Source organism: Tupaia chinensis, unplaced genomic scaffold, assembly GCF_000334495.1.
Source record: "Tupaia chinensis unplaced genomic scaffold, TupChi_1.0 Scaffold144378_1, whole genome shotgun sequence".
Lineage (NCBI taxonomy): Eukaryota > Metazoa > Chordata > Mammalia > Scandentia > Tupaiidae > Tupaia > Tupaia belangeri.
In genome coordinates this window covers 3981495-4008187 of record NW_006204238.1, presented here as the reverse complement: position 1 = coordinate 4008187, position 26693 = coordinate 3981495, and the positions used below count along the sequence as shown (strand labels likewise).

Sequence of the window (26693 nt, the reverse complement as noted above, 5' to 3'; positions counted from 1 at the left end):
TACATCTCAGGGATGTAGTTTTTATTTTGCTCTGTTTTAGTTTATGGTTTGGTAAATCTAATAAAAAATGACCTCAGAGTTAAGTATTTTCATTGGCTCATCCTGAAACAGATGTTTTTATTCATTCCTGTATGAAATAACGTGGAATACCTGCGTATCTACAGACCTGTGTATATATATGTGGAAACATGTCGAATGACTCACTGCCCTGGGAACAGTCCTGATTTTAGACTGAAAGTCTTGCATCTAGGAAAACCCCTCAGTTCCAAGGAAACCTGAATGATTGGTCACCCTACGGGGACAGGGACAGAGAAGAAGAGAGAGGGATGGAGGGAGAGAGAGAGAGAGAGAGAGAGAACTGATTCAATAATATGAAGCTACTTAAAAGTATGAAGAGACAATGGAACAAGAACAGGGAGAGATGAGGGAAGTGAATGTGTTGTGAGATCTAGCCTGGGAAAGTGGATTGCCTGAACTTCTTGCAGACCTCAGTTTTCATGAGGTTTGGCAAATTCTGTTTGTTTTTTCAGAAAGAATTCTGGGGAACTTCTAGTTGTCATAGGACCCCTAAAATCTTTAAAACAATCTATTTTAGAGTGATAGATGTAGTTTTACTCTTATATTTTAAAACTTATTGGATTGGGAATGCAAAGTGGATGGATTCTATTCAACCGGGTTCTCAGCCGGGCTATGGAACAGGTAAATGAGCTGAAAGAGAGAGGCAATAAGGCCCTGAGTGCCAGTAACATCGATGATGCCTTACAGTGCTATTCAGAAGCAATTAAGTTGGACCCCCAGAACCATGTGCTCTACAGCAATCAATCTGCAGCCTATGCCAAGAAAGGAGACTACCAGAGGGCTTATGAGGATGGCTGTAAAACTGTTGACCTAAAGCCCGATTGGGGCAAGGGTTATTCAAGAAAAGCAGCAGGTCTTGATTTCTTAAACTGATTTAAAGAAGCCAAGCGAACCTATGAGGAGGGTTTAAAACATGAAGCAAATAACTCTCAACTTAAAAAGGGTTTACACAACATGGAAGCCCAATTGGCAGAAAGGAAATTCATGAACCCTTTCAACATACCCAATCTGTATCAGAAGTTGGAGAGTGATCCCAGGACAAGAAGAGCACTGCTCAGTGATTAAGTACTGGGAACTTACCGAGCAACTATGAAACAAACCCTCTGACCTGGGCCCGAAACTATAAGATCCCCGAATCATGACCACATTCAGTGTCCCCCTTGGAGTGGATCTGGACAGTATGGATGAGGAGGAAGAGGTTGCAACACCACCACCTCCTCCTCATCCCAAAAAGAAGACCAAATCTGAGCCAATGGAAGAAGATCTTCCAGAGAATAAGAAGCAGGCACTGAAAGAAAAAGAGCAGGAGAATGATGCTTACAAAAAGAAAGATTTTGACACAACCTTGAAGCATTATAACCAAGCCAAGGAACTTGACCCCACCAATATGACTTACATCACCAATCAAGCAGCGGTATTCTTTGCAAAGGGTGACTAAAATAAATGCTGAGAGCTGTGTGAGAAAGCCATTAAAGTGGGGAGAGAAAACTGAGAGGACTATCGACAAATTACCAAAGCTTATGCTCGAATTGGCAACTCCTATTTCAAAGAAGAGAAGTACAAGGATGCTATACATTTCTACAAGTCTCTGGCAGAACACTGAACCCCAGATGTGCTCAAAAAATGCCAGCAGGCTGAGAAAATTCTGAAGGAGCAAGAATGACTGGCCTACATAAACTCTGACCCGGCTTTGGAGGAGAAGAACAAAGGCAATGAGTGTTTTCAGAAAGGGGACTGTCCCTAGGCCATGCAGCATTATACAGAAGCCATCAAACAGAGCCTACGGGATGCCAAATTGTACAGTAACCGAGCTGCCTGATACACCAAGCTCCTGGAGTTTCAGCTAGCACTTAAGGACTGTGAGGAGTGTATCCAGCTGGAGCCAAACTTCATCAAGGGTTACACACGGCAAGCAGCAGGCCTCAAAGCAATGGACTACACGAAAGCCATGGATGTATACCAAAAGGCATTAGACCTAGACTCCAACAGTAAGGAGGCAGCAGATGGTTACCAACGCTGCATGATGTCCTAGTACAACCGCCCGACAGTCCTGAAGATGTAAAGCGGCAGGCCATGGACAATGTAGAGGTGCAGCAGATTATGGGTGACTCAGTCATGAGGCTCATCCTGGAACAGATGCAGAAGGATCCCCAGGTGCTCAACAAACACTTTAAAAATCCTGAAATGGCGCAGAAGATCCAGAAGCTGGTGGACGTGGATCTGACCGCAATTCAGGGATGACTTGCTCATCCCCCTTCCCTTTACCCTTTTGTGGAAAATGGAGCTGGGACGGCAGCAAGGAGCATGGAGCAGAAGGGATAGAAAGGAGAAAGAGAACAACTTATCTCTATATATTTATACATACCCATATGGAAAACACAGAGACTTAGACTTGAATTACTCGTACAGCTGCTGTCTCTGGGCCCTCCCTCCCAGCACACACATGGTCTCTGCACTGCTGCCCTGGAGTTCCGTGTCTCCCTCCCCTGCCCCAAAGTTGCTGTCTTGGCAGCTCTCCCATAGTTGGTTATTTTTTATTTGGGGCAGTGTATGTGTATGGGGTGGGGAGGGTGTTCTTCCCAATGTCAGGTCCCATCTGTCTTCACATTGTTAACTCCATGATCCCTTCTCCAATAAAACAAGTCAGTCAGGCGTGGTTATTAAAAAAAAAAAACAAAAAACAAAAACCAAACCAAACCAAAACAAAACAAAACCCACCAAAAAAAAAAACAAAACCAAAACAAAACAAAACAACAAAAAACAAAACAAAAATTATTAATAGATTGAGTAAAATTACTTTATAGTGGATGCCACTCAACATATTAAGAGGCAATTAGTTGAAATTTGTGGTAGAGAGCTTTCTCTTCTCCAGAGCAACTTTAATTATATTGATTTATCTATAGATTCAATTCAAAACTAGCTGTTGCCATAGACACAATGGGGCTACAGTGTGTTTCTCAGATATGCTTTTAGGCTGAAAGGATGTTGGATTCTCCCAGCTATTAGATTTAACTGTTAAACCAAGCATCAGAGGTTGGATAATGAATGGTGTGTGTTAGAATGCTATTTTCTTTATTTGGGTTCTCTCTAAAGAAAGAGCTTAACTTTGCTGTATTTTAAGAATTCCTAGAGTTTTCTAATGAGGGCTTTTCAACAAATGCTATTTCTGATTTTTAATTATCTTATCTTTTCTCCTTCTCTGCCTCCTGCCTTCTTTTTAACAGTTACAATGCACTCACTGACCAGTTTAGGAAGAAAGTCATCAATACCAAGAGTTTTGGTGGTCAATGTAGAAAGGTGTTTAGTGGGGATGGAAGAGATTTCTACAGACTGAGTGGAAATGTCCTTTCTCATACATTTCAGGTACTTAGTTACATTGATTTAAATGGTTTATAATATCTGAATTGTTAGAGATCAATGTTAATATGATACTGACTTTTTGGTATTATTAAGAATTTATTGATGTGTGAAAGAGTAGAGTCTGAGGAAGGACATTTAGAAGAAAAATAGAAAGACAAAACATTAATGGGACAAAGAAATTTGGTATAATCTGTTAAAGATAATTTTATAGTTTTATCAACTGGACTAGGGAGAAATGTTCACCTGTTGAAATATTAATTTTGTAAGCTAAATAACATGATTGAATGTATAAAAGGAAATAAAATAAAAAAATTTTAAAGAATTTGCTAATGGCTAAGATATAGCTAATTTTTCTAAATGTTTTTTGTGGACTTAAGAATGCAAGTTTTTAAACTCTTGGATATAGGACAATGCATCATTTAACTTGTGTCATTCAAGTTAACATATCCTCATGTCTTATTTTCAGCTCCAAATCCCATACAGGTTCAGGACTTTATCACCTGTCCCTGCATGGGTGTTAAAACTCAAGGTCCTCGGGACCAGCAGTTAGCGTAATGGCTATGACGCTGGACTCCCATGTAGTCGACCGTGGTTCGAGTTCCAGATCCAGTGGCTTAAACTCACGCCGGCCGTGTGTGCATGCATGCCCAAGATCCTGAGAGGAGAATGGGGGAGAAGGGATTGCGGCGTGGCCATCCCCCCTGGGGGATGATTTCTTGCTTTCTGTCTCTCTGTCTCTCTCTGGCTTTCTGGTGAGCACACGCGTATAAAAAAAACCCCCCAAAAAAAAAAAAAAAAAAAAAAAAAAGAGAGAGGAAAAAAAAAAGAGAAAAAAAACCAAAAACAAAAAATCCTCAAGGTCCTGGGAGCAGTAGGTGGTGTGTTGGTTAAGTGCTAGACTCCCACATGGCCAATTACTGTTTGAGTCCTGGACCTGGAGGTTTGCTTTCTCATTTTCTTTCTCTTTCTCCCTCTTTGTCTCTCTCTGGTGTACACACATATCCTATTGAAATTTTTTTTTTTTTTGAGGGGGTTTTTGTTTAAGGGCCCGGGCACTAGACAGACAAAGAGAGATAGAGAGACAGAAACTGAGAAATCACCCCCCAGGGGGATTGGCCACACCACAATCCCTTCTCCATTCTCCTCTCGGGATCTTGGGCACGCACGCACACGCGCCCAGTGTGAGTTTAAGCCACTAGGTCCGGGACTCAAACCATGGTCAACTATGTGGGAGTCTAGCGACATAGCAATTATGCTAACTGCTGGTCCCCTCCTATTGCACATTTTAAAAATAGTAATAATAAATAAAAATAAAATAAATAATTATTATAAAACAAAAACAAAAACAAAACCTCAAGGTCCTGGGCCAGCAGGTATGTGGTGGTTAAGGCACTGGACTCCTACATGAGCGTCTACAATTTGAGCCCTGGATCTGGCAGCTTGCTTCCTCATTTTCAAAAAAAAATTTTTAATTTTTTTATTTGCTTCTTCATTTTTCCTCTCTCTCTCTCTGATGAGTGTACATGCCCTATAGCAAATCAGTAAAATAACAATAATAATAAAAATAAAATTAAATAATTCTTTCAAAAAACCTCTCAAAGACCTGTTTGTATATATTACAACAACCTCATTACATTGCCACAATGTCAACTCACCTAAAGATATTTTTATTTTTAAGTAATGAAATATGGTATAAATAGAAAAGAGCATGCATAACTAGATGCAATTTAAAGAAAATTAATAAAACAAATGCCCATATAAGCCCATCACCAACTTTAAGAAGTAAGACATTGCTGGTGATGGGACCAGCAGTTAGCGTAATGGCTGTGCCGCTGGACTCCCACGTAGTCGACTGCGGTTCGCATCCCGGACCCGGTGGCTTAAAACTCACGCCGGGCGCTTGTGCGTGCGTGCCCAAGATCCCGAGAGGAGAATGGAGGAGAAGGGATTGGGGCGTGGTCATCCCCCCCTGGGGGGTGATTTCTCGCTTTCTGTCTCTCTGTCTCTCTCTGTCTGTCTGGCGAGCGAACGCGCCCTGTAGCAAAAACCTCTCCAAAAAAAGAAAAAAAAAATCAATCAAAGACATTGCTCGTGATTTAAATGCTTCTATGTGGCCCTCTCTGATTATATCCCTCCCACCCGCTACAAGCAACCATTATATTGTATTTTGCATTACTCATTTCCTTGTTTATCTGTGAATATTTATTCTATACATGTCTTCATCCCCAAATAAAAATTTATGATATATTTTTGCTTTGGTTTTTCCATTTACATACATAGAATTATACAGTATATATTCTTCTATGGCCTATTTTTTTCACTCAAAACTATGGTTTTGAGATTTAACCTTTATAAATTATTATTATTATATATTTTTAGAGGTCTTTGCTGTAGGATCCATGTGCTTGCTGGAGAAAGAGAGACACAGAGACAGTGAGAGGGAAAGTGAGAAATCATCACCCCCCCCCAAGTTGTAGGATGGTCACGCTTCTTTCCCTTCTCCTCCATTCTCCTCCTGAGGTCTTGGACACACATGCACATACACCCAACATGATTTTTAAGCCACCGGGTCTGAGACTCAAACCACAGTCTGCTATGTAAGAGTCCAGCAATGTAACCATTATGCCATCTGCTGATCCTCCTTCATATATTCTAAAGCATGTGGTGAGAGTGAGAGCAAGAGAGATATGAGCACCCATTCACAGGGTCTGGCCATGCCTCGATCCCCTTCCTCTAGTTCTCCAGCTCATCAGATCCTGGGCACTCATGCACTTGCTGGGTGTATTTCAGGCTGACTCTCTGGGTATTTGAACCCCAGTCACCATGTGGGATCCAGCTTCTCTTGGGTAATGCCTTAGGGAGCTGGTCCGGTTTTGAGATTTATTCATATCGATACAGATGGAATTTTTATTGTTGTTTCTATTTTTATTTTATTTTTTTTATGAAAACTCCTTGAACATTCTTGTGCATGAGCCTATACAAATGAGCTAGAGGTTTTCCAGGGCATACACCTGGAATTTATGTTGCTGCTTTCTAGGTTATATAAATACTGTTAGTAGGTAAATTTTCTAAAATGGCTGTGTGAGTATGTATCCCTGCCAGGAGTGCAAAAGAGTGGCCTCTTCTCCACATTCTTGCCAACACTCATATTGCCTGTCTTCCTAATTTTGCTTATGATCTCAGGGTCTTCTCTGGCTCCAGACTCCCATTATAGAGTGCTCTTTCTGCCATGAACACTTAAATTCATGCTGTTCCTTGATTTCAATACAAAATATACTTACCCAAAGGAATTATGACTTTAGGGAACTTTCCTGAAGACTTAGAGGGAAGACAGAGGACAGACTTTCTAATATAGCAGTGTAAACAGGTTCATGGAATGAGAGTTGGTACTTTCTATCTTAAAAATGTTCTTTCTGGGAACCAGCAGTTAGTGTAATGGCTATGTTGCTGGACTCCCACATAGTCAACCACGGTTCGCGTCCCGGACCCGGTGGCTTAAAACTCATGCCGTGCACGTGTGCGTACGTGCCCAAGATCCAGAGAGGAGAATGGAGGAAAAGGGATTGCGGAGTGACCATCCCCCCTGGGGGGTGATTTCTCGCTTTCTGTCTCTCTGTCTCTCTCTGTCTGTCTGGCGAATGCACGCGCCCTGTAGCGAAAATTTCTCAAAAAAAAAAAAAAGTTCTTTCTGAGACTCATTCTGCTTTATCATCTTTTTTGCTCTCCTCTTTCAAGTTCCATCCCCCTACTTCTTTTTTCTCCTTTCCTCCCAGAACTCCCAACACTTGCAGTTTAGATCTCCTCTTATAGTCTCCAATGTGTAGACCGAAACTACTAAGATATTTAGAGAGAGGGGCCTTTTGTTTACCCAAATCAACTCTCTCCCTCCAAGAAAGCAGTTTTGTTTATAAATAGCAAACTCACCATTCTCCAACTTACAATACAACAAATTACATTTAAGAGTTATTGAATCATTAAAATGAAAAGTAAAACTAATCTGAAAAATAATAATAACTCCCAACTTTTGAATATCTATAGAGTGTCATTTGCACTATTTTAGTCAATTAGTACAGGTTCAATCTTCACAATAGCCTTGGAAGGTAAATAATATTTTGCTAATATATATGTAGATGTCGAGGCTCAGAGGACTTCAGCTGACTTACTACAAGTCACCAAATTACTAAATAGTAGAGCTTGGACCCAACCTGTCAGATTTCACAGCTCTTTATATTTCTATTACATTTCACTCTCCCCATGTATTGTGTTTAACTTATTTTTCAACTTTTAATTCTACGTGGCAAATAATATGTATTTTAATTTACCTTTTGGCCAGAAGGAAGAAGGTGAAGTAGGCATATCTAGAGAATTTTTTCTTCCTCTGTTGTGAAGAGGATGTGTTGCTAATTCTTTGATAATTATAAGAGGAAGAATTGCATATGCGTGTGTATATATATATATGTGTATATATATATATATGTGTATATATATATATATATATAGAGAGAGAGAGAGAGAGAGAGAGTTTTCAAAATTTATTTTATAAGCAAGAGAGGAAAAGAGAGAGAGAGAGAGAGAAAGAGAGAAAGAGAAAGGAACTCAGCAGTACTGAGTGCTGTTTTGAGATGTGTTCATTGTTTGGAAAGACGTTGTTGACAACCTTAGTGGAAGTCAGACCATTGTAGGTGAAAGAGTGAATAGGAGGTGAGGACATTAAGACAGTTATAGTCAACTCATTTAAGGCAGTGATCTGGGAAAGAAGGGTGGTAGCTAAAGAGGGAATACACAGTAACAGGAAAACTGTTTCTCAGTTGGTGGGATTAGATTGTGTAAAAGTGTTGATAAAATGAGCCACTAGAGAAAGCACAACTGAAGCCGTAAGGGAGGAAGTAATCAATTTAGTCCTTTGAAGAGGTAGGTGGGAACACAATACAGAGGAGATGGAATTAGCTTAAGACAGGAAAAACAAGACTTGTGGCGGAAAAGAAAAAGAAATGTTAAAAAGTTTATAGATTTGTTAGCCAGAAGTTTGAGAGGTCTCTATACAAAAGTGGGAATGTTTGTAAAGAAACAAGTAAAGTCATTTTCTGAAGTGAAAGATGTGGTTTTAGGGATGGGAGAGTGAGGTAGGTATAGAATTTTGAAATAGTTACTGTAGAGAATGGGAAGAGAAAGAACTGACTAGAGAAATATTGGATTGTTGGACAGTATTGAGGATTTCATTCTGATTGAAAAATCTGAACAGGTTTTCAGTGGCATCAGTCTATAGAGTTGTGTGATTTTTCTCTATAATCACATGAAGCCGCTTGACTGTAAACGTTGAGTCATGTGTGTGGGTGTTTTTTTTTTTTTTTTCCCAGGTAAACATGATAACAGGACATTTAGTCAAGTAAATTAAGTTTATTGGCAAGAGGATGGTTGAAGTCATGAACCATGAAAGCTAAACTGCAACTGGAAGGAAGAGAATAAGTTAAAGAACTTATCCCTACAAAGTTAAATAAATAGAAGTGGCAAACATAGAATGAGAATCAGAAAAGCAACAGTGTCAGAGTGTAAGATGTTTGAGTTTCTGATTTCAGAGAAAGGATCAGCCATTTATTATTTAGGATTAAGCTCAAAGAAAGAGGGTATTAATTAAGAAAAACTTAATAAAATCACACTACCTTGAGAAAAATGATTCTCGCACTATGAGTAGAGTAAATGAGAGTGAGGAGATGCTGTATTAGAGCAGCCAAGAGGCTTATTTGCATAAATTGGGAATAAAATATTTGAATTGTTCATCTAAAGATAGGAGAAAATAGGCTAATTTATGTTTTTATTTCTTTATTGCATTGAAAAGGAGATAAAACTGAACTCTGTGCCTATCCAAAACTTAGTACTTAGACACTCTCTAGTGACTGCAGAAATCTCTAATAGCACTTTGAATAATGCCTCTTTTTAGTCAATAATTATACCTATATATTTCATCCTAAGTTGAATTTTTCTTTCAATTTTTAAAAATTCATAATAGGGTGTGTACCTATGCACTAGAGAGAGAAAGGGAAAGAGAGGGATACAGAAATTGGCAAACACCCTCCGTAGGACTTGGACATACTCTAACCCCTTTCCTCCAGTCCTCCAGCCTGTGAGGATCTTGGGCAAATGCCCTGTATATTTTCAGACTGATTAGGTTGGGGGTTCAATCTGCAGTTGACATGTGGCTTCCAGTGCCATAGTCCAGCATGCTACTGACTGCACCACAGAGGCTGTATTTTCATCTAATTTTTTAACAAATCAATTTCATAATGTAATGAAAATAATAGCTGAATAAAAGTTCTGACCAAATCTATCCCTTCTTATCGCCTGGCATGTTTTTAGCGTACATGCCTAATGTTCAATATGGCATAGTGGTAAAAATCGTATACATTTTTCACCACTTTGTTTCTTTCTATTTCTCTATTTCTTTTCTTCTTTTCTCCTCCTCCTCTTCTTCTTCTTCTTTTAGTTTTGCTAGAAAGTATGTGCACTTGCCAGAGAGATGGAGAGACTGGGAGAAAGACAGGGAAGGAGAAAGCATCCTTTAATGGGGCATGGTCACACCACAATTTCTTCATTCTATTGGAATTTTGGGCATGATGTACACGTGCCTAGTGAGTTTGTCAAGCCACTGGGGCTGAAATTTGAACTACAATAGGTCAAATGAGATCCAACTCTCTTTTTTTTGAGAGAGGTTTCTGTCATAAGGCACATGTGCTTGCTGGGAAGAGAGAGAGAGAGAGAATGAGAGAGAGAGAGAGGAGAAACAAGAAATCACTCCCCTGGGGGATGATCATGCTGCAATCCCTTGTCCTCCATTCTCCTCTCAGGATTTTGGGCACACATGCACATGTGCTTGGTGTGAGTTTTAAGCCATAAGGTCTGGGACTCAAACCGTGGTTGACTACATGGAATTAGAACGATATAACCATTATGCCATCTGCTGGTCCCAAGATCTAGTTCTCTTAACCACGGGGCTATGAGACCAGCCCTGAACTCTTTTTATACTCTGCAGACTTGGTATTAATGATAATCACAGTTGTTTTGTGTAAATGAAGAATATTGTCTTTTTGGGAAGGTTATATGATGAATGTGCCCATGTTAAAGGATTCATAATGAAATATCTTGAGAGTATTTGAGGCCTTAATTTGCTCACAGAAAAATTTTTCGTTTTTTGTAGGTGAAAGTAGATAACGATTTTAATTATGAATTTTACAACAGTAGTTGGTCTTATGTAAAACATACGTTCAACACGTATTCATCAGCTACTAGTAGAAGTTCCCTTTTCAGTTCGTCATCATCTGGTTCATTCCATTTTACTTCACATACCAATGAAATACATAAAAAAAAGGTCAGTATGAAACATCAGCTAACCTTTCCATATTTGACTTGTTTTAAGTATTGTTAAGATTAACAAAAGTGTATTTACTAAAAAGATTAGCTTTCATTTGTAAATTAAGGCAACAGTTTATCACAAGAGGCAATTTAATAATATTTCTTTAAAAGGTACATGCTAATCCTTTTTGTAATATATCAATATTTATGCTTTTTATTTTCTTACTGAAGTATATCTTAAGATAATAAGACCTTATAAAATAATTAAGTTAATAATACCTATATAATTATTTTTATAAGACTTCCAAACTATTCTAAATTCCTCATTTGTTATTACTGATGCTGTTATCTTAAGTATTATAAACAATGTTAAAAAATCCAATTAATAATTATATGTGCTTTCTAAATGCGAATGCTAGAATCTTTTAAAAATATTTTGAAAACACTTTATTATTTTACTTTTGAGATACCAAATTTTCATCTTGAGGAAGTTAAAAGACTTGTTTTTAAATACTTCATTGTTTTGAGATACCAAAACTTTCATCTTGGGAAATCTGACTGGGTGAGATGAATTGTACTAATTGATAAACACTGCTGAAGAATCACTCAGGCTGAGCACTATTCACAATCTATGTATTTCGTCTCATTCTTAAAGTCAGTAACTTGATTAATAAATCACACAAGGGCAATATAAGGAATATTGATTTCATTAGTTTTATGACTAAGAAGCTAACTGTGGGAATATGAACTGTAAAAATACTTACCATCACCGTTTTATATTGCTCACATAATGGGAATTTGGTATAAGGTAGTTCTGCCTTGAATGTCATTAATTGCATAGGGAACATTTAAAGATCTCATTTTAAAGTGTCATAATCTGCAACTATCCCAGAATGGGAAATGAATTGTATACTCACCCTACCTATGTATCATAGTCTAGATGAGGACTCTAGGGACACATTATTTTATATACTTATTTGTGGAATTACTTAGCTGTTGATGAAGTCAATTCTCTTTTTCTTTCTTTCTCTCTCTCTCTCTCTCTCTCTCTTTTAAGTTTTGCTGTAGAATGTATGCACTTGCTGGAGAGAGCAAGAGAGAGAAAGAGAGAGAGTGAAAAATCATCTCCAACCTCCCATTCTCCTCTCAGAATTTTTGTGCATGCTTGCACATGTACCCAGTGTGTTTCTCAAGCCACTGGGTCTTGGACTTGAACCACTTTAATTGGACATGTGGGATTCAACTGCCTTAACCACCATGCCACCTGTTGGCCCCCAGTTGGTTCTTACATTCTAGTTGAGGGCAGGGCAACTTGGTCTTTGGGACTTTGAAGACATATATAAAAGAAATTATCCTAATATCATTAATATATTATTCCTACTCAGAGCTTCAAAAATTCCTTAGATTTCTCCAAGAAAGTGGGCCCTGAACTGTCTTCATAATGTGTTAAAAATAAAAATTCATACTGTCTGGCTTTATTGGAGGTTGTAATTAATGGAGACAGTGAGCAGGGACTTATTTCCATTGCTTTTGTTATCTGTCACCTAAAGTTACTCTTTCTTCTTTGTGTAGAGTTATCAAATGATGGTGATTCAGAACACTGTGGAAGTGGCTCAATTCATTAATAACAATCCGGAATTTTTACAACTTGCTGAGCCATTCTGGAAGGAACTCTCCTACCTTCCCTCTTTGTATGACTACAGTGCCTACCGAAGATTAATTGACCAGTATGGAACACACTATCTGCAGTCGGGGTCCTTAGGAGGAGAATACAGAGTTTTATTTTATATGGACTCAGAAAAAATCAAACAAAGTGGTACAGTATTTAAACATTTTTATCTAAAAAATTTCAGGGATTTTAATGTGAGGAATATTTTAAGAACCAGCTTTTGGAGTATATAGTAGGTGGGCTAGAAGTCATCATACTCCTAGTTTTATCTATTTGTTTTATGCCTAAGAAGCTGACTGTGAATGGGCAGAAGGTATCACTCTTTAGGGGTGTTCTGGCTCCACTCCCTCCACTGCTCCATGTAGAAGTCATTTCCATTCCTCCCTTCTCTGACCAGAGCTAATAGAAGAGAAATAACAACAATGTCCTTTTCTGACCTCTGATCCTTCTAGAGCACTTGTAAAGGTACCTGTGCTGGCATGCTTGATTAGATGGCTACAGGAGCAGGAAACAACTTTTTATCCCCACTGCCACACTGACTGCACCTCAAAGGAGGTCTGTAATGAACACAGAAATTAAACACATCCCTTCAAAACTTTTTTCCCCCAGGTTTTGATTCCCTAGAGGGGCAGAAATGCAGTTCTTCAAGTTTTAGTTTTTTTGTGACGTCATCACAGAAGGAGTGCAAAGAACTGAAAGATGCTATAAAATCAGCAGCAGGTAAATGAGAGGCAGTGATTTTACATGCCAAGCTTAACTTCTAGGCCTTCTCCGTCTTGTGTTTAATACCTGTTCTCCAAAAGCTTCTGAAGGTATAGCAGGTGTTTCTCTTTGTGTTCTTCATCTATCTGGTTGTTTTTGCTCATGACCTCCCTTTTGTGTGTCATGGCAGTGAGACATCAAGCACGGGGTGGTGCTGGGGCAGAAGCAGCTCACTACGTATCTCCCCTGTACTGTAAAGATGCTCTCAGTGTATGTTACCTTCCTCCCCTACGACAGCTGAGAAAGAAGCTTAGAAAAATGACAATATCAGAAAAGGTTCAGTTTGACTCTGGGATATAGATACTCAGTGCAATTGAAGTTTTCAGTGCAAGCTGATGGTGGTGGGGAAGGTGGGGGAGGTAGAGTTCTAGTCTTTGGGTGATTGAAGAAGGATCTGGAAAAGTAAGCTGATCTAAACTGTGAAAGTACCATATTAGGCTCTTTGGATTTCTTTCTAATGCATATAAATGCCACTAAAAATTATAATACAGGGAATGATTAAATGAAAGATGATGTAGGTAAGGTTATGAGAAAGAAGAGAAATGGGGGGGCGTAGAGTGAGCTTGAAAGGTGAGCTCAATGGGTTGTAGAGAAGTACATTACTTTATTGAATCAATGGTTTCAGGGCTGGCGGGTGGCTTGGTGATAAGGTGCTAGACCCTCACATGGCTGACCATGACTCCAGTACCAGAACTGGCTGCTTGCTTTCTCACTTTCCGTTTTTCTCTCTGTCTCTCTCGACAAATTTAAACATGACAACAACAAATAAAATTAAAATAATACATAATTACTTAAAAAAATCTATAGTTTTTAAAAGGGTGTGTCATGAAGACAGTGATTCTCAAACTTTAATATACATAAAGATCACCTGAGGAAGCCTGTTAAATGTTGATTCCAAGACTTATCCTCCTTATTTTACTCATTTATTAATTTTTTTTAAGAGAAAGAGTTTTGCTTTAGGGCCCATGCACTTGCCAGAGAGACAGAGAGACAGAAAGCAAGAAATCACTCCCCAGGTGTGATGGCCACACCACAATCCCTTCTCCTCCATTCTCCTCTGAGGAATTTGGGCACACACATAAATGCACCGTGTGTTTTTTTTTTTAAACACTTTTTTTTAAGAGAGATTTTTGCTATAGGGCATGTGTGCTCACTAGAGAGACAGAGACAAAGAAAAAGGAGATGAGAGATCATCCCCCAGGGGTATGGCCATGTCATAATCCCTTCTCCTCTATTTTCCTCTTGGGATTTTGGGCACACACACACGTGTACCTGGTGTGAGTTTGAAGCTGCTGAGTCCAGGACTTGAACCGCTGTTGACAACGTGGAGTCCAACGATGTAACCATTATGCCACCCACTGGTCCTGTGCCCAGTGTGTTTTAAGCCACTGGATTTGGGACTCTGACAGTGGAGGCCTACATGAGAGTCCAGCAATGTAACCATTACACCATCTGCTGGTCCCCTGGGCTTATCCTTGTTAATATTCTCTCATAGCTCTTGGTTGGGGCTCAGAAACCTACAATCACTGTGATTTAATAGTTTAGGGACTGGACTTTGTATTCATTGCATTAATATGGTAACAATTTGCATATGAAGACATAATAATAAAAAGGAGAACATATGTGGCCATTTATTAAAAATGTCAGGCTTTAATTATTTCTTTTTTTTTCTTTTTTCTTTTTCTTTTTTTTTTTTTGGAGAGGTTTTTGCTATAGGGCGCGTGCACTTGCCAGCCAGACAGAGAGAGACAGAGATAGAAAGCGAGAAATCACCCCCTGGGGGTATGGCCACACTGCAATCCCTTCTCCTCCATTCTCCTCTCGGGATCTTGGGCACGCACGCACATGCGCCCGGCGTGAGTTTTAAGCCACCAGGTCCGGGACTCGAACTGCGGTCGACTACGTGGGAGTTCAGCGACATAGCATCACACCATCTGCTGGTCCTAGGCTTTAATTATTTCTGATTATAAATGTACATTATCTTCCTTTAATGAAATTGCAAAATTTGAACAGTTACAGAAAAGGTAATGGAAATTGCTAAAAATCTAATCTGTAAAATTATGAATTTCTTTTTTTTTTTTTTTTTGAGAGGTTTTTGCTATAGGGCGCATGTGCTCGCCAGACAGACAGAGAGAGACATAGAGACAGAAAGTGAGAAATCACCCCCCAGGGGGGATGGTCACGCTGCAATCCCTTCTCCTCCATTCTCTTCTTGGGATCTTGGGCATGCACGCACACGCGCCCGGTGTGAGTTTTAAGCCACTGGGTCCCGGACGTGAACCACGGTCGACTACGTGAGAGTCCAGCGACATAGCCATTACGCTAACTGCTGGTTCCCAAGATTATGAATTTCTAATCATGACTTGTGTAAAAATCAGTTAAGATGCAGATAAAAATATTTTTTAAGTCATGAGACACATAAATAGAAAAAAGAGTTCAGTTAGCATTCAAACATTTCAGGACACCTTCATGTATTAGGGAATGTATTCCAGTTAATTAATAGCCTTTTTGTTTATTGTTAGCATATTGGATGCAATAAACTGTTTTCCCATGAAAATTTTCCAACATACAGAAAAGTTGAGAGAACATGCTAACAGATATCCATATATCTATATATAATTATTATATTGACATTTTGTTTCATATTTACATATAACATTTATAATGTTGAGTGATGCTGATGGCAAGGTGGTTGAAGTGACTAGATTCTTCATGGCTGACTGCATGGTTTGAGTCCCAGACTTGGCAGCTTGAGACACATGACAGGTACATGTGCCTTTTGTGTCCAAAATCACAAAAAGAAGGTGAAGTGGAGAAAAAAGAATTGCAATATGACTATACCCCATGATGGGTGCTTTCTAGCTTTCTCTCCTCACCCCCCGTCTCTCTCCAGCAAGCATAGTTATCCTCTGACAAATTAAAAAAAAAATCCAAAATATTCATAGGCCTTATTGTTTAGAACAGTTTCAGTTTACAGCACAATTTAGTGAAAGTACAGAGAGTAATAATACACTCCCTTTCCTACACATGAAAAGTCTCCCCAGCTATCAACACTTTTCACCAGAGTGGAACATTTGCTGTGAAGATAAATCTTCATTGGCACATCATTATCTCCTCAAGTCCGTAGTTTATAGTAGGCTCATTCTTCTACGCTATATGAGTTTCGACAAGTAGGTATGATGCTACATATCCCCCATTGTAGTATTTCATGGGGTCCTCTGTGCTCTGCCCATTCATTTTTTGCTCTTCCTTGGACCATCACTCGTCTTTCTACTGTCTCTGTAGCTTTGCTTTTTCTAGATTATTGTAGTTTGATGGCGTATTATGTCTTAATATCTGATTGACTTTGTTTTCTTTTTCATTTTGCTGTGTATCCTGACTTAGTTCATTTGATTTTTTATTTGTAGGAACCCAGGGCAATGTGTTGCAAGGAAATTCATTTGTCAGAGGAGGAAGTATAAACTTCGCATCTGGCCTTGCTTATCTAGAGCTGGACAATCCTGCTGGAAACAAGGAGCGATATTCTACCTGGGCACGCTCTGTGACTGATAATCCTGAAGTCATAAAACAAAAGGTATGTGGTACTCTATTTAAAACTGTAGAAAGCAGTCATGTTTGTTTGCATTAGAAAATGAGATTAAGTCATGGTAGTTAAACAGAGACAGCTGTAATTAGCATTTTCTGTATCCCAATTATGTCTTATATAGTAAAACGATGGCATACATGATAATAAGAAACAGAAAGGGTATGTTCATATTTCAGTTGGAAAGGTTAAGTGTCTTGTAAACCTCAAGAGAAACTAATGACAAAATTAACATTTTTAACTTTTGACCTAAATTTGATTATGTTTTTCTTGGTTCTTAACTCAGAGGAGTTATAGATTTTTGCAAGAGGAAGGAATCTAGGCTTGTCTAGTAATATATTTGCCATATCACCTTTCTTCCCATGGCCATAGCTCATGGGTTCCTGGACTCATGGAAATTAAGATACCAGGGAGTGGGCTGGCAGAATTTTAGAATATTTTATTGATACATCAATTCTTTCATAATGCAGCATATGTGTTTTTAAAAATCACTGAGTTATGCAACATTGCACAATAAAGACCACAGAGATTATAGGGAAAATGGGGTAGTAGGCACAATACCTCAAAATATCACTGATTACAAAAAATGATAGGCACTGATACAAACAGTAGCATGGGTTTTAGATTATTAAGAACTGCACAATGAATGTGGCACATTGCCTAACAAAAGGCTCAAAGGTCACTGGATAGTGAGAAGCTTACAGCTTGTGTGCTGTCACGAAGTGGTGACAAGAAGGCAATCAGAAACTGGGCAGACTGCTTCCCATAAGTGACCTGAGGTGATCTTTAAAAATGGTTTGCTGTTCACTTGACCCAAAGAACTCCCCAAAAGTAATGCAATCAAGGTTTAAATCTTTGTGTTCACTTTTAAAAACACCAGTGAAACTGTCCAGGCCATCAAGGGTATGCATAATCTGAAAAACCACCAAGTATCTGAAAGATGTTACTTTACAGAAGCAGCGTGTGACATTCTGTCATTACAATGACAGAGTTGGTTGACGTGCCCAGGCCAAACACTGGGGCAAGACACAATGCCGGTGGCCCAAAAAAGAGTGCTGAATTTTTGCTACAAATGCTTAAAAATACAGATAGTAATGCTGAACTTAAAGGGTTAGATGTAGACTCTCTGATCATTGAGTAGACACAGGTGAACAAGACACCCAAGATGCGCCCTTGTACTTACCGAGCTCATGGGCAGATTAATCCATCCATGAGCTTCCCTGTCACATCAAGATAATCTTTTCTGCAAAGGAACAATTTTTTCCCTAAACCAGAAGTAAAGGCTGCACAGAAGAAAAAGATCCCAGAAGAAAATGAAGAGACAAAAACTTGTGGCACGGGAATAAATTTAGCTTGAAGTAAATGTAGATAAAAGTAAGAGAAAAAAGAAATTGGGCAGACTGTTGGATGGGTGCAGTTTATAAGACAGGTGAATTGATGAAGATGTTTGAGTGGTGTGTGTGTGTGTGTGTGTGTGCGTGTGTGTGTGTGTGTGTGTGTGACAGCTCTGTATGTCTGTGTGACTTGGTGCAGCTACGTGCAGTTTTCTGTGTTTACCCTGTGTGTCATATGAGTGGAATTGCTCATAAAACCGATATATGCAAATTGTTCCCTAATATGTCAATCTCAGTGGAATAAACTCACATTTCAAAACTAGTATTACAAAAGCACCGTTTTTCTGCCATGAGAGTCAAATAATGTCCAATGCAAAGCCTGGTTTTCAAAAACTAAGAGACTGGACACATTTGATAAGCTCAAAATATTACAGTAGCTCCTCAGGTACCCTTCTAACACTATATTGCACCCACTCACCTTTGAATAAGAGTGAATTTTTCCTAGAAAGTCTTATTTTTTTTAAAATGCCATCTCTTAGTATTCAATCTCGCCGATTTATAGTCAGTGACCCATACAAATCTTTAAAAGCCCTAAAGTTTTAATTAGGAAAATGGTCATTCTTCTCCAGTATCAATTATACACTTTTTCATAGGGGACTACAAATGATCACAATTGTGCTAGCTTACTAGTTGGGCAGGAAAAGAAAAGAGACCACACAGAGATAAGACCCTGTAAAGCCACCTTGTTCAGAAAAGCTTGGGTTCTCAGGAACCAGTCGTACATTCTCATCTTGGTTTCCTGATTAGCGACCTCATGATGATGGCCTGAAATACAGAAATGCTATAAAGCAGCACTTTTAATTTCTAGGACAGCAGATTGTTAAAGGGTAGTCACCATATCTGTGATTTTACAGTTGCTTTTTTCCTAAAATATTCCACACTTAGTAATAATGTCTACCTGTTTCTATTTTTTTTTTTTTTTGGAGAGGTTTTCATTATAGGGCACATGTGCTCGCCAGACAGAGAGAGACAGAGAGATAGAAACCGAGAAATCACCCCCCCAGGGGGGATGGCCATGCTGCAATCCCTTCTCCTCCATTCTCCTCTCAGGATCTTGGGCATGCACGCACACGCACCCGGTGTGAGTTTAAGCCTACTGGTCCGGGACTCGAACTGTGGTTGACTACATGGGAGTCCAGCGACAGAGCTGTTACGCTAACTGCTGGTCTCTTTGTTTCTAATTTTCCAGGAGGAAAAATGTCCACGGTCTTCACTAAAGAGACATGTTAAATCTCCCAGAGTCAGGAAATTCTAAGTGTAATTGCACTTGCTTCTTCGCTGTAATTCAAGTGCATGTCCTCTTGTTCTGTCCTCTAAGGGGTGGTAATATATTATTTTCACAATAATCTTCTGTCAACTAGAAAATGAAAGCCTTCTTTTTCAAATTTTATGCATTCCCACAAAATATATGAAAAAATTACTACCCTATCTAATCTTCATTTTCTCTACATTTGTCTTAATTTTGTTGCAAAGAAGGTGAATTGCTTTCCTTTTTTTTTATTTGAAGAAGAACCAATTATAATGAACACAAGAATGGATTTTGATTTTGCTTTAATGGGAATTGTGCCTATATGCAAAAAGAAATATTCTTGCTTAAAGCCCTGATTATTTATCAGGATTTTTTCTCTGTGTAGCTGACACCTTTATACGAGCTGGTAAAGGAAGTACCCTGTGCTTCTGTGAAAAGACTATACCTGAAACGGGCTCTTGAAGAGTATCTGGCTGAATTTGACCCCTGCCATTGCCGTCCTTGTCAAAATGGTGGAGTGGCCACTGTTGCAGGGACCCAGTGTCAGTGCCATTGCAAGCCATACACTTTTGGTGTGGCTTGTGAGCAAGGTGTCCTCGTGGGGAGTCAAGCAGGTCAGTGTGCTGATGTTTCTCTAAGTCATGGTGGGCACTTTGAAAAGGGAATTGTCCTTTCTGTTCTCTCAGCTATGCCTCTTTGTGTATAGAGAGATGAAGTCTCATTTGAATTTAGTGACTTTCCTTTTCTACCTCTAGATTATAGCTACTGTAGTTAAGATCCCTTGTGTCTATTTACCTGTTTGAATTAACAGACACTGCGCTCTTTGTCTCCCATTCTCTATTAGAATGGAATTCTGATTGAAATGCCTTTCATCCTTCCATAAGTCTCTCAATAAGGTTTTGTCCTAACATAGGTCTATGAAACTTGGGTTTGTTGTGCATGCCCTTTCTTTCTTCTTTCTTTCTCTTTCTTTCTCTCTCTCTTTCTCTTTCTTTCTCTCTCTCTTTCTCTTTCTTTCTTTCTTTCTTTCTTTCTTTCTTTCTTTCTTTCTTCTTTCTTTCTTTTTTCTTTCCTTTTTCTTTCTTTCTTTTTTAGAGAGATTTTTGCCAAAGGCATGTGTGCTTGCCAGAGAGACAAAGAAAGGTAGAGAGGCAGAAAGCAAGAAATCACGCCTCCTGGGGATGGCCATGCCACCATCTTTTCTCCTCCATTCTCCTCTCGGAATTTTGAGTATGCATGAACACAGGCCCCTGGTGTGAGTTTTAAGCCACTGGGCCCAGGATTCAAACCACGGTTGACTGAGACTCCAGCGATGTAACCATTATGCCTACCCAATCTAACATCAAGCTTTTTGAAGCACATTGATTTCTCTTTTATATCATATATCATCAGTCAATCATTCACATCTGTTGTGTGTTTGGTGCTTTAAACACTTAGTACAGGGCTCTGTAAAGTTGACCTTTGAGTAGTCAAAGTATGACTACAATTTATATGTATTCACTTTCATATTTATATGTCTCTTTATTCTAGAAAACTTATTTTTTAAGGTCAGGGCTATTTGATTTCTATTTTTGATACATAGAAGTTTCTAAATAAATGTTTGATAAATGATTAAATACATGACTAAACTACGGTTGCTTATAAGACATAATTGCTCCCAAATGTCTTCCCAAATGGCCTTTCTTGAGTCCATTATCACGTTGCTAACAGAAATACCTGAGACTGGGTGAATTTAAGAAAATAGGGGTTTATCTTGACTCAAAGTTCTGGTGGCTAGGAAGTCCAAAGGCATCGCAAAATGGCCTAAGGCAAAACTTACAGCAGAGCAGAGAGTGGTCTATATGGTTGTGGCTTTCTCTCTGTTTCACTTCCTTTGTTCATTTACAAACATGGGGTCCCACCCTAACGACATTATCCCACCCAAAGGCCCCACCTGGGGCACCATGAAAGAATTAAGTTTTCACTTAGCAATACAATCAAGTCCCCAAACATGGATTTTGGGAAGTATCTAAATTCTAAGACATGAAACCTTGGGGGGGGGAACTATTATTCGAACCATAATATGGCCTGTTCCATTAAACCATCCTGTTGTGGTTTACACTTACAGTTATCTATTACAATGCAAGCACCCCCTTGCTGGTAAAAACTGGTTTAACAGAGTGGCAGAGCAGGTTAAGCTATAATTATACCCATATCGGTATACTTGAAATTATTTTTTATTTTTCTTCTTTTCTTTTCTTTTTAAAGGCCACATGTACTCACTCAAAAGAGAAAGAGGGAAAGTGAGAAAGTAGCTCCCCTCTTGCCCAATGGATCAGGGTTATACTGTAATCCCTTCTTCTTCATTTCTCCCTCCTTTGAGGATTTTGGGGACATAGGCATATACACTTGGTTTGTTTGTCAAGCTACTGGGTCCAGGACTTGAACTGTATGGTTGACCATGTAAGATCCAGCCACTCCAATCACTCGCTGGTCCTCTTCTTTCTTCTTTCCTTTTTTATTTTATTTTATTTTATTTTATTTCTTTTTTCCATCAGAGAGAAGAAAAAAAGAGAGGGAGAGACAGGTAACCCCTCACAACAGTGTCCTTATGCTACAGTCCACAAGCCATCCCCAGTCCCAGCTAATCCAGATCATAGGCACCTGCATACTGGCATGTATAGGGAGGACCTGGACATGAACCAGGACCTGGGTTCTGGCACCTTTCTCACATGGGTCTGTTCCTCACATGGGTCCAGTTGCATTACCACTGCAACACTGCTTGGTCCAGGGGACCCCTTTATTAAATAAAATTCTAGTTATGACAACATAAAAAAGGTCTTAGGAAAAAAATACGGATTGGTTTAGCTTTGGTGTATATATGGGTGTGGAGTAGAGAAAAAGTGGGATGTGGGTCCCTCAGAGTAGAAGTAGCTAAGAAGCAGCAAACACACCCATCTCCTGTCAGAAAATAATGATGTTGGGGAATGGCTTCTGAGATTGCATTCTAACTAGGAAAGCAAGGCTCTTAAAATGTGGTGCAAGTTCACTTTTGCCTTCCTCAAGAAACATAACAAGAGAAAACAATAAAAGAACTGTGGATCTTAAATAGGCTTTGAGGTAGAAAGTAGCTAGAATGGGTTGAGGAGACACCCGTAGATAGAAGGATGTGAAAGGTGGTCAAACTGGTGATTTAAAAGCATTTCTCCCATACATTCCTCATCTTGCACAGTGCTGGCCCTGGCATCAGCAGCCTAGGAGTATTCAGTAGGTCATGTTCTCTGCAGACCAAGTCAATGCTTTAAGTACAGGAACTCATTTACCATAATGAGATACTGGCGAGTAATGAAAAGAGTCTGGACTCAGCAGGAAGACCAGTTTGTGGTCTGGATGTGTCTCTTGGTTCATGGCACTGAAAAGTTTTGTTTTAGAGTCCATGTTTATTCATTGGGAATGTTATAAGACCTTCTGCCCACTCCAATTCATTGCTGAGAGAATTAAATAAATGAAACAAAATACATGAAAGTGCTTTGAAACAGTCATAAGATAACCAACAAACTGAAGATATTATCTGCAAGAAGTTTGGGAGCACAGCCTCCATATGGACGGTGTGTAAAGTAATCTGCCCATTGCAGAAAACCCCAGTGAACTGAGTGAAGGTCAATCCCCAGTATCATCCCTTCTCATAGTAAATTCATTAGCAGGAACCATAGCACTAGACTCTGAAGCCCTCCTCTCCACAAACTCAATGAACAACCTCTCTCTTACAGGAGTAGTTGATGGAGGTTGGAGTTGCTGGTCCTCCTGGGGTCCCTGTATTCAAGGGAAGAAAAGAAGGAGCCGAAAATGCAATAACCCATCTCCCAGTAGGGGTGGGAAGTCTTGTATTGGAGAAACAACAGAGAGCAAGCAATGCGAAGATGAGGAACTGGAGCATTTACGGTAATGGAGAGCAGGCTTCTGGCCTAGAACGCAGTGTGGATACATGATTGCTACTATTGAAAGATCTAGAAGTTGAATGGCATTTTTAATCAGTAACTGCTTTTCCCGTTAGCACTTGGGTCAGCTGGAGGAGGAAGGCAGCTGTGGTTAACTTGCGCTTGCATGCTCCAGGCTTTCCTAACTTGAGCATTAGAGGAGACTGGGTAATGGCGCTATCCGGATGAGTGGGTGTGAACAGCAGCACTGGCATCACGCAGAGCTGTAACCTCCTTTTTGTGAGTTCTTGGGCAAGTACCTGCCACATCTCTCACATGAGAATAATTGTGGCAGGAAAACAATGATAGGGTGGTGTCAGCATTGAACGAGGTTAAACATGTTGCTTAATACAGGGCCTTGCACATAGTAAATGCTCAAGAAATGTTCTACTTTTCAGATCTACCACTTTCTATTATTATTATTATTTGGAATTAAGTGTAAAGCCTCATGCTTGTGTTGGGTAATATCTTAACTGATTAATCTGGCAGGCTGGCACCAACTTCTATTTGCCAGGACCTTGCAAAAATGATCTCAAAACATGTACTTGATGAATCATACCCTTGGGTCAGAATTCTTTATACCACACTCCCGCTGTTTTACATTGTCCTTACTTTTCTTTTTTTGATATAAGTGCTTTGTTTTTTTAAGAGATATTTTTGATACAGGGCATGTGTGCTCACTGGAGGAGACAAAGAGAGACAGAGAGAGAGAAAGTGAGAAATCACCACCATGTCATCTGCTGGCCCCACTGAATGCCTTTTTTTAAAATTTTTTTTATTTGTTTTTATTTTTTAACATTAATATGCTATACATCATTACAGTATACAAAATGAATTTTTCATCCAAAATACATTGTCTGTTGGCTCAATCAAGTACATCAACATATGTGTTATCAACAAACAATTTTCCATTTCTTATGTCTTGTATATTTTGAGTTTTTTCTCTTTTTTTGCCATCCTTGATTCCCTATCCCTAACCCTCTGCCCGGTCCAACCCTCCTCCCATTGTCTCTGTTATCCCTGTTTTCTTTCTATGCCTACCCCCCATTTAATTGATTTGCTAATGAACTTAATTTGTCTAAATATTTGCAATAGCAAGTACAGCTGATATTTACATACACAAGAACCCATGTCTGACTTTAGGCATAAACCTCAGTGAGTAGTCTAAATGTGGTTTCCCATCTAGAATATACTATATAGTGGCTTAATAATGCATGTTATCATCCATAATATTCCATTTCTACTTTCATATATATGTTTTTTTACCCCATGTCTAGCCCTCTGCCCTATTCCACTCTCTTATTACACTATCTCTGCTGTCTACAGTTGTCTTCAATCCCTTTTCCCCCAACATTTCGTTGGTCACACAATATCATAAGTAATCTAACTACTTTCAATAGCAAGATCAGCCGATGGTTTCAAGAAAAGCAGTTTTGAACTGGTAAGGATATTTCTTTGAAACTTAAAGCCTAGAAACAGGTTAGTATTCTGTTCAAATAGTCGGAACATGAATCTATTGATAGCTGAAGACAGGACAAAAGTCCTTAAAACCAGACAACAAAGCTTAGAAGAAAAGCAGCAATATTTTAGTCAAGTCGTAGAATACTGTTTCATCAGTTCAGTCTCATGTACTTAATCTTTCTTCTGTATCTGTTGAGGTTCGATGTTCCAGATTGAAATCTGGGATGTAATACTCAACTCCAGCTTTTGGCCCTACAATTAAGTTGCCCATTTTCTTAGTTTCTGAACTCTTATTTCTGTGTGTCTGCATTTAATTTTACTGACATAGCACTCCCTTAAGAACTTCTTGGAGATCCGGTCTGGTGCTGGTAAATTCTTTCAGGTTTTGTTTATCTGGGAAAGTTCGTGTCTTTTCTTCCCAAATGAACGATAACCTTGCTGGGTACAGAATTCTCGGTTGAAATTGCTTTTCCCTTAATACTTTGAATACATTTTCCCATTCTCTCCTCGCTCTCATTGTTTCCGATGAGAGGTCTGCCGTTAGTCTGATGGGATACCCTTTGTAGGTAACTTGCCTTTTTTCTCTTGCCAGTCTTAGTATCTTGTCTTTGTCTGTGGTTTTGGTCAATCTGGCTATAATGTGTCTTGGAGAAGATCTTCTTGGGTTGATTCTATTTGGGGTCCTCTGTATTTCTTGGGACTGAATCTTTGAGTGCCTCTCCAGGTTTGGAAAATTTTCTTGTAAGATTTCATGGAATAGATTATCAATGCCCTTATGAGTCTCTTCACCTTCTGGGATGCCTATTATCCGGATGTTTGGACGTTTGATGGTATCTAGTACTTCTCGCATATTATTCTCAAATTTTTGGGCCATTTTCTCAGTCTTCGCGGTGGATTTTTCTAGGCCAACCATTTTCTCTTCTACATTAGAGATTCTATTTTCTGTATGATCTAGTCTGCTTTTAATACTTTCAAGGGAGATTTTGACTTCTAGTATTATAGCCTTCATCTCTAACAGTTCCATCTGATTCTTTTGTAAAGTGTGAAATTCCTCTTTTAGATCTTGCATGAATTTCCTCACCTCCTGGAACTCTTCAACTCCTTTCTACTTCCTCTTCAGCAGTTCCTTGTCTCTCTTCTCTTCCATCTCTGTTAGCTTTGCCATTATGAACGTTCTGAATTCTTTATCAGACATTTCCATGATTTCCATGGAACTCTGTGTGGATGAAGAGCAGCTATCCTTTTCCCTTGTGGGAGAGGTATTTTCTTGCTTCCCCATATTTCTTGTGCTCCTGCAGCGATTTCTAGTCATCTGGTGATTTCTAGTCAATCAGTTTCTTCCCAAACTTGGAAGTTCAATCAGAGGGTCGAGGAGTGTGCAGAAAAGAAAACAGAGAGAGGGAAACAACAGCAAAAACACCAGACAAGACACAGAGAAAAAGAAGAGAAAAACTTAAAAAAACAAAATTAATATTCAAAAAATTATAATACAACTCAAAAATTGGAAAACCGCGTAGCACGCAAGCGCGCTGCGTGAAATGGCTAGATTGCAGGAGCCATGGAGCTATCTGTCTCTTGAAGAAGGGCTGTTCTGGGAGGAGGAGAGGGGATTATTAACAAGATAATGACCTAGGAGGAGCCAAAAGTCCCTGTAAAATGCCTCACCTTAAAAAATTCGAAAAAGCAAAAATTAAAAAAAAAAAAAACAGAGAGAGAGAGAGAGAGAGGACAGAGACAGAGGTAGAGAGAGAGAAAGACTGATACAGAGACAGGAGACTTGAAAGGGGTCTTGCTGCCATGCAAGTTTTGTATGCTGGAGGCCCAGTTATCAGTG

The 26693-nt window shown here is 39.2% G+C and overlaps 1 protein-coding gene and 1 pseudogene across 1 annotated transcript in view; both read left to right on the top strand.

The window, feature by feature from the left end:
- On the top strand, positions 1-3280 carry LOC102480130 (stress-induced-phosphoprotein 1 pseudogene; annotated as a pseudogene).
- Positions 1-26693, top strand: part of C7 (complement C7) — a 58828-nt gene that overhangs the window by 14377 nt on the left and 17758 nt on the right. The window contains exons 6-12 of the mRNA XM_006166975.3: positions 3303-3441; positions 10631-10801; positions 12358-12601; positions 13064-13174; positions 16624-16790; positions 19828-20056; positions 23192-23363. Coding sequence (XP_006167037.1) covers positions 3303-3441; positions 10631-10801; positions 12358-12601; positions 13064-13174; positions 16624-16790; positions 19828-20056; positions 23192-23363 — 1233 coding nt within the window. The remainder of the gene's footprint in view (positions 1-3302; positions 3442-10630; positions 10802-12357; positions 12602-13063; positions 13175-16623; positions 16791-19827; positions 20057-23191; positions 23364-26693) is intronic.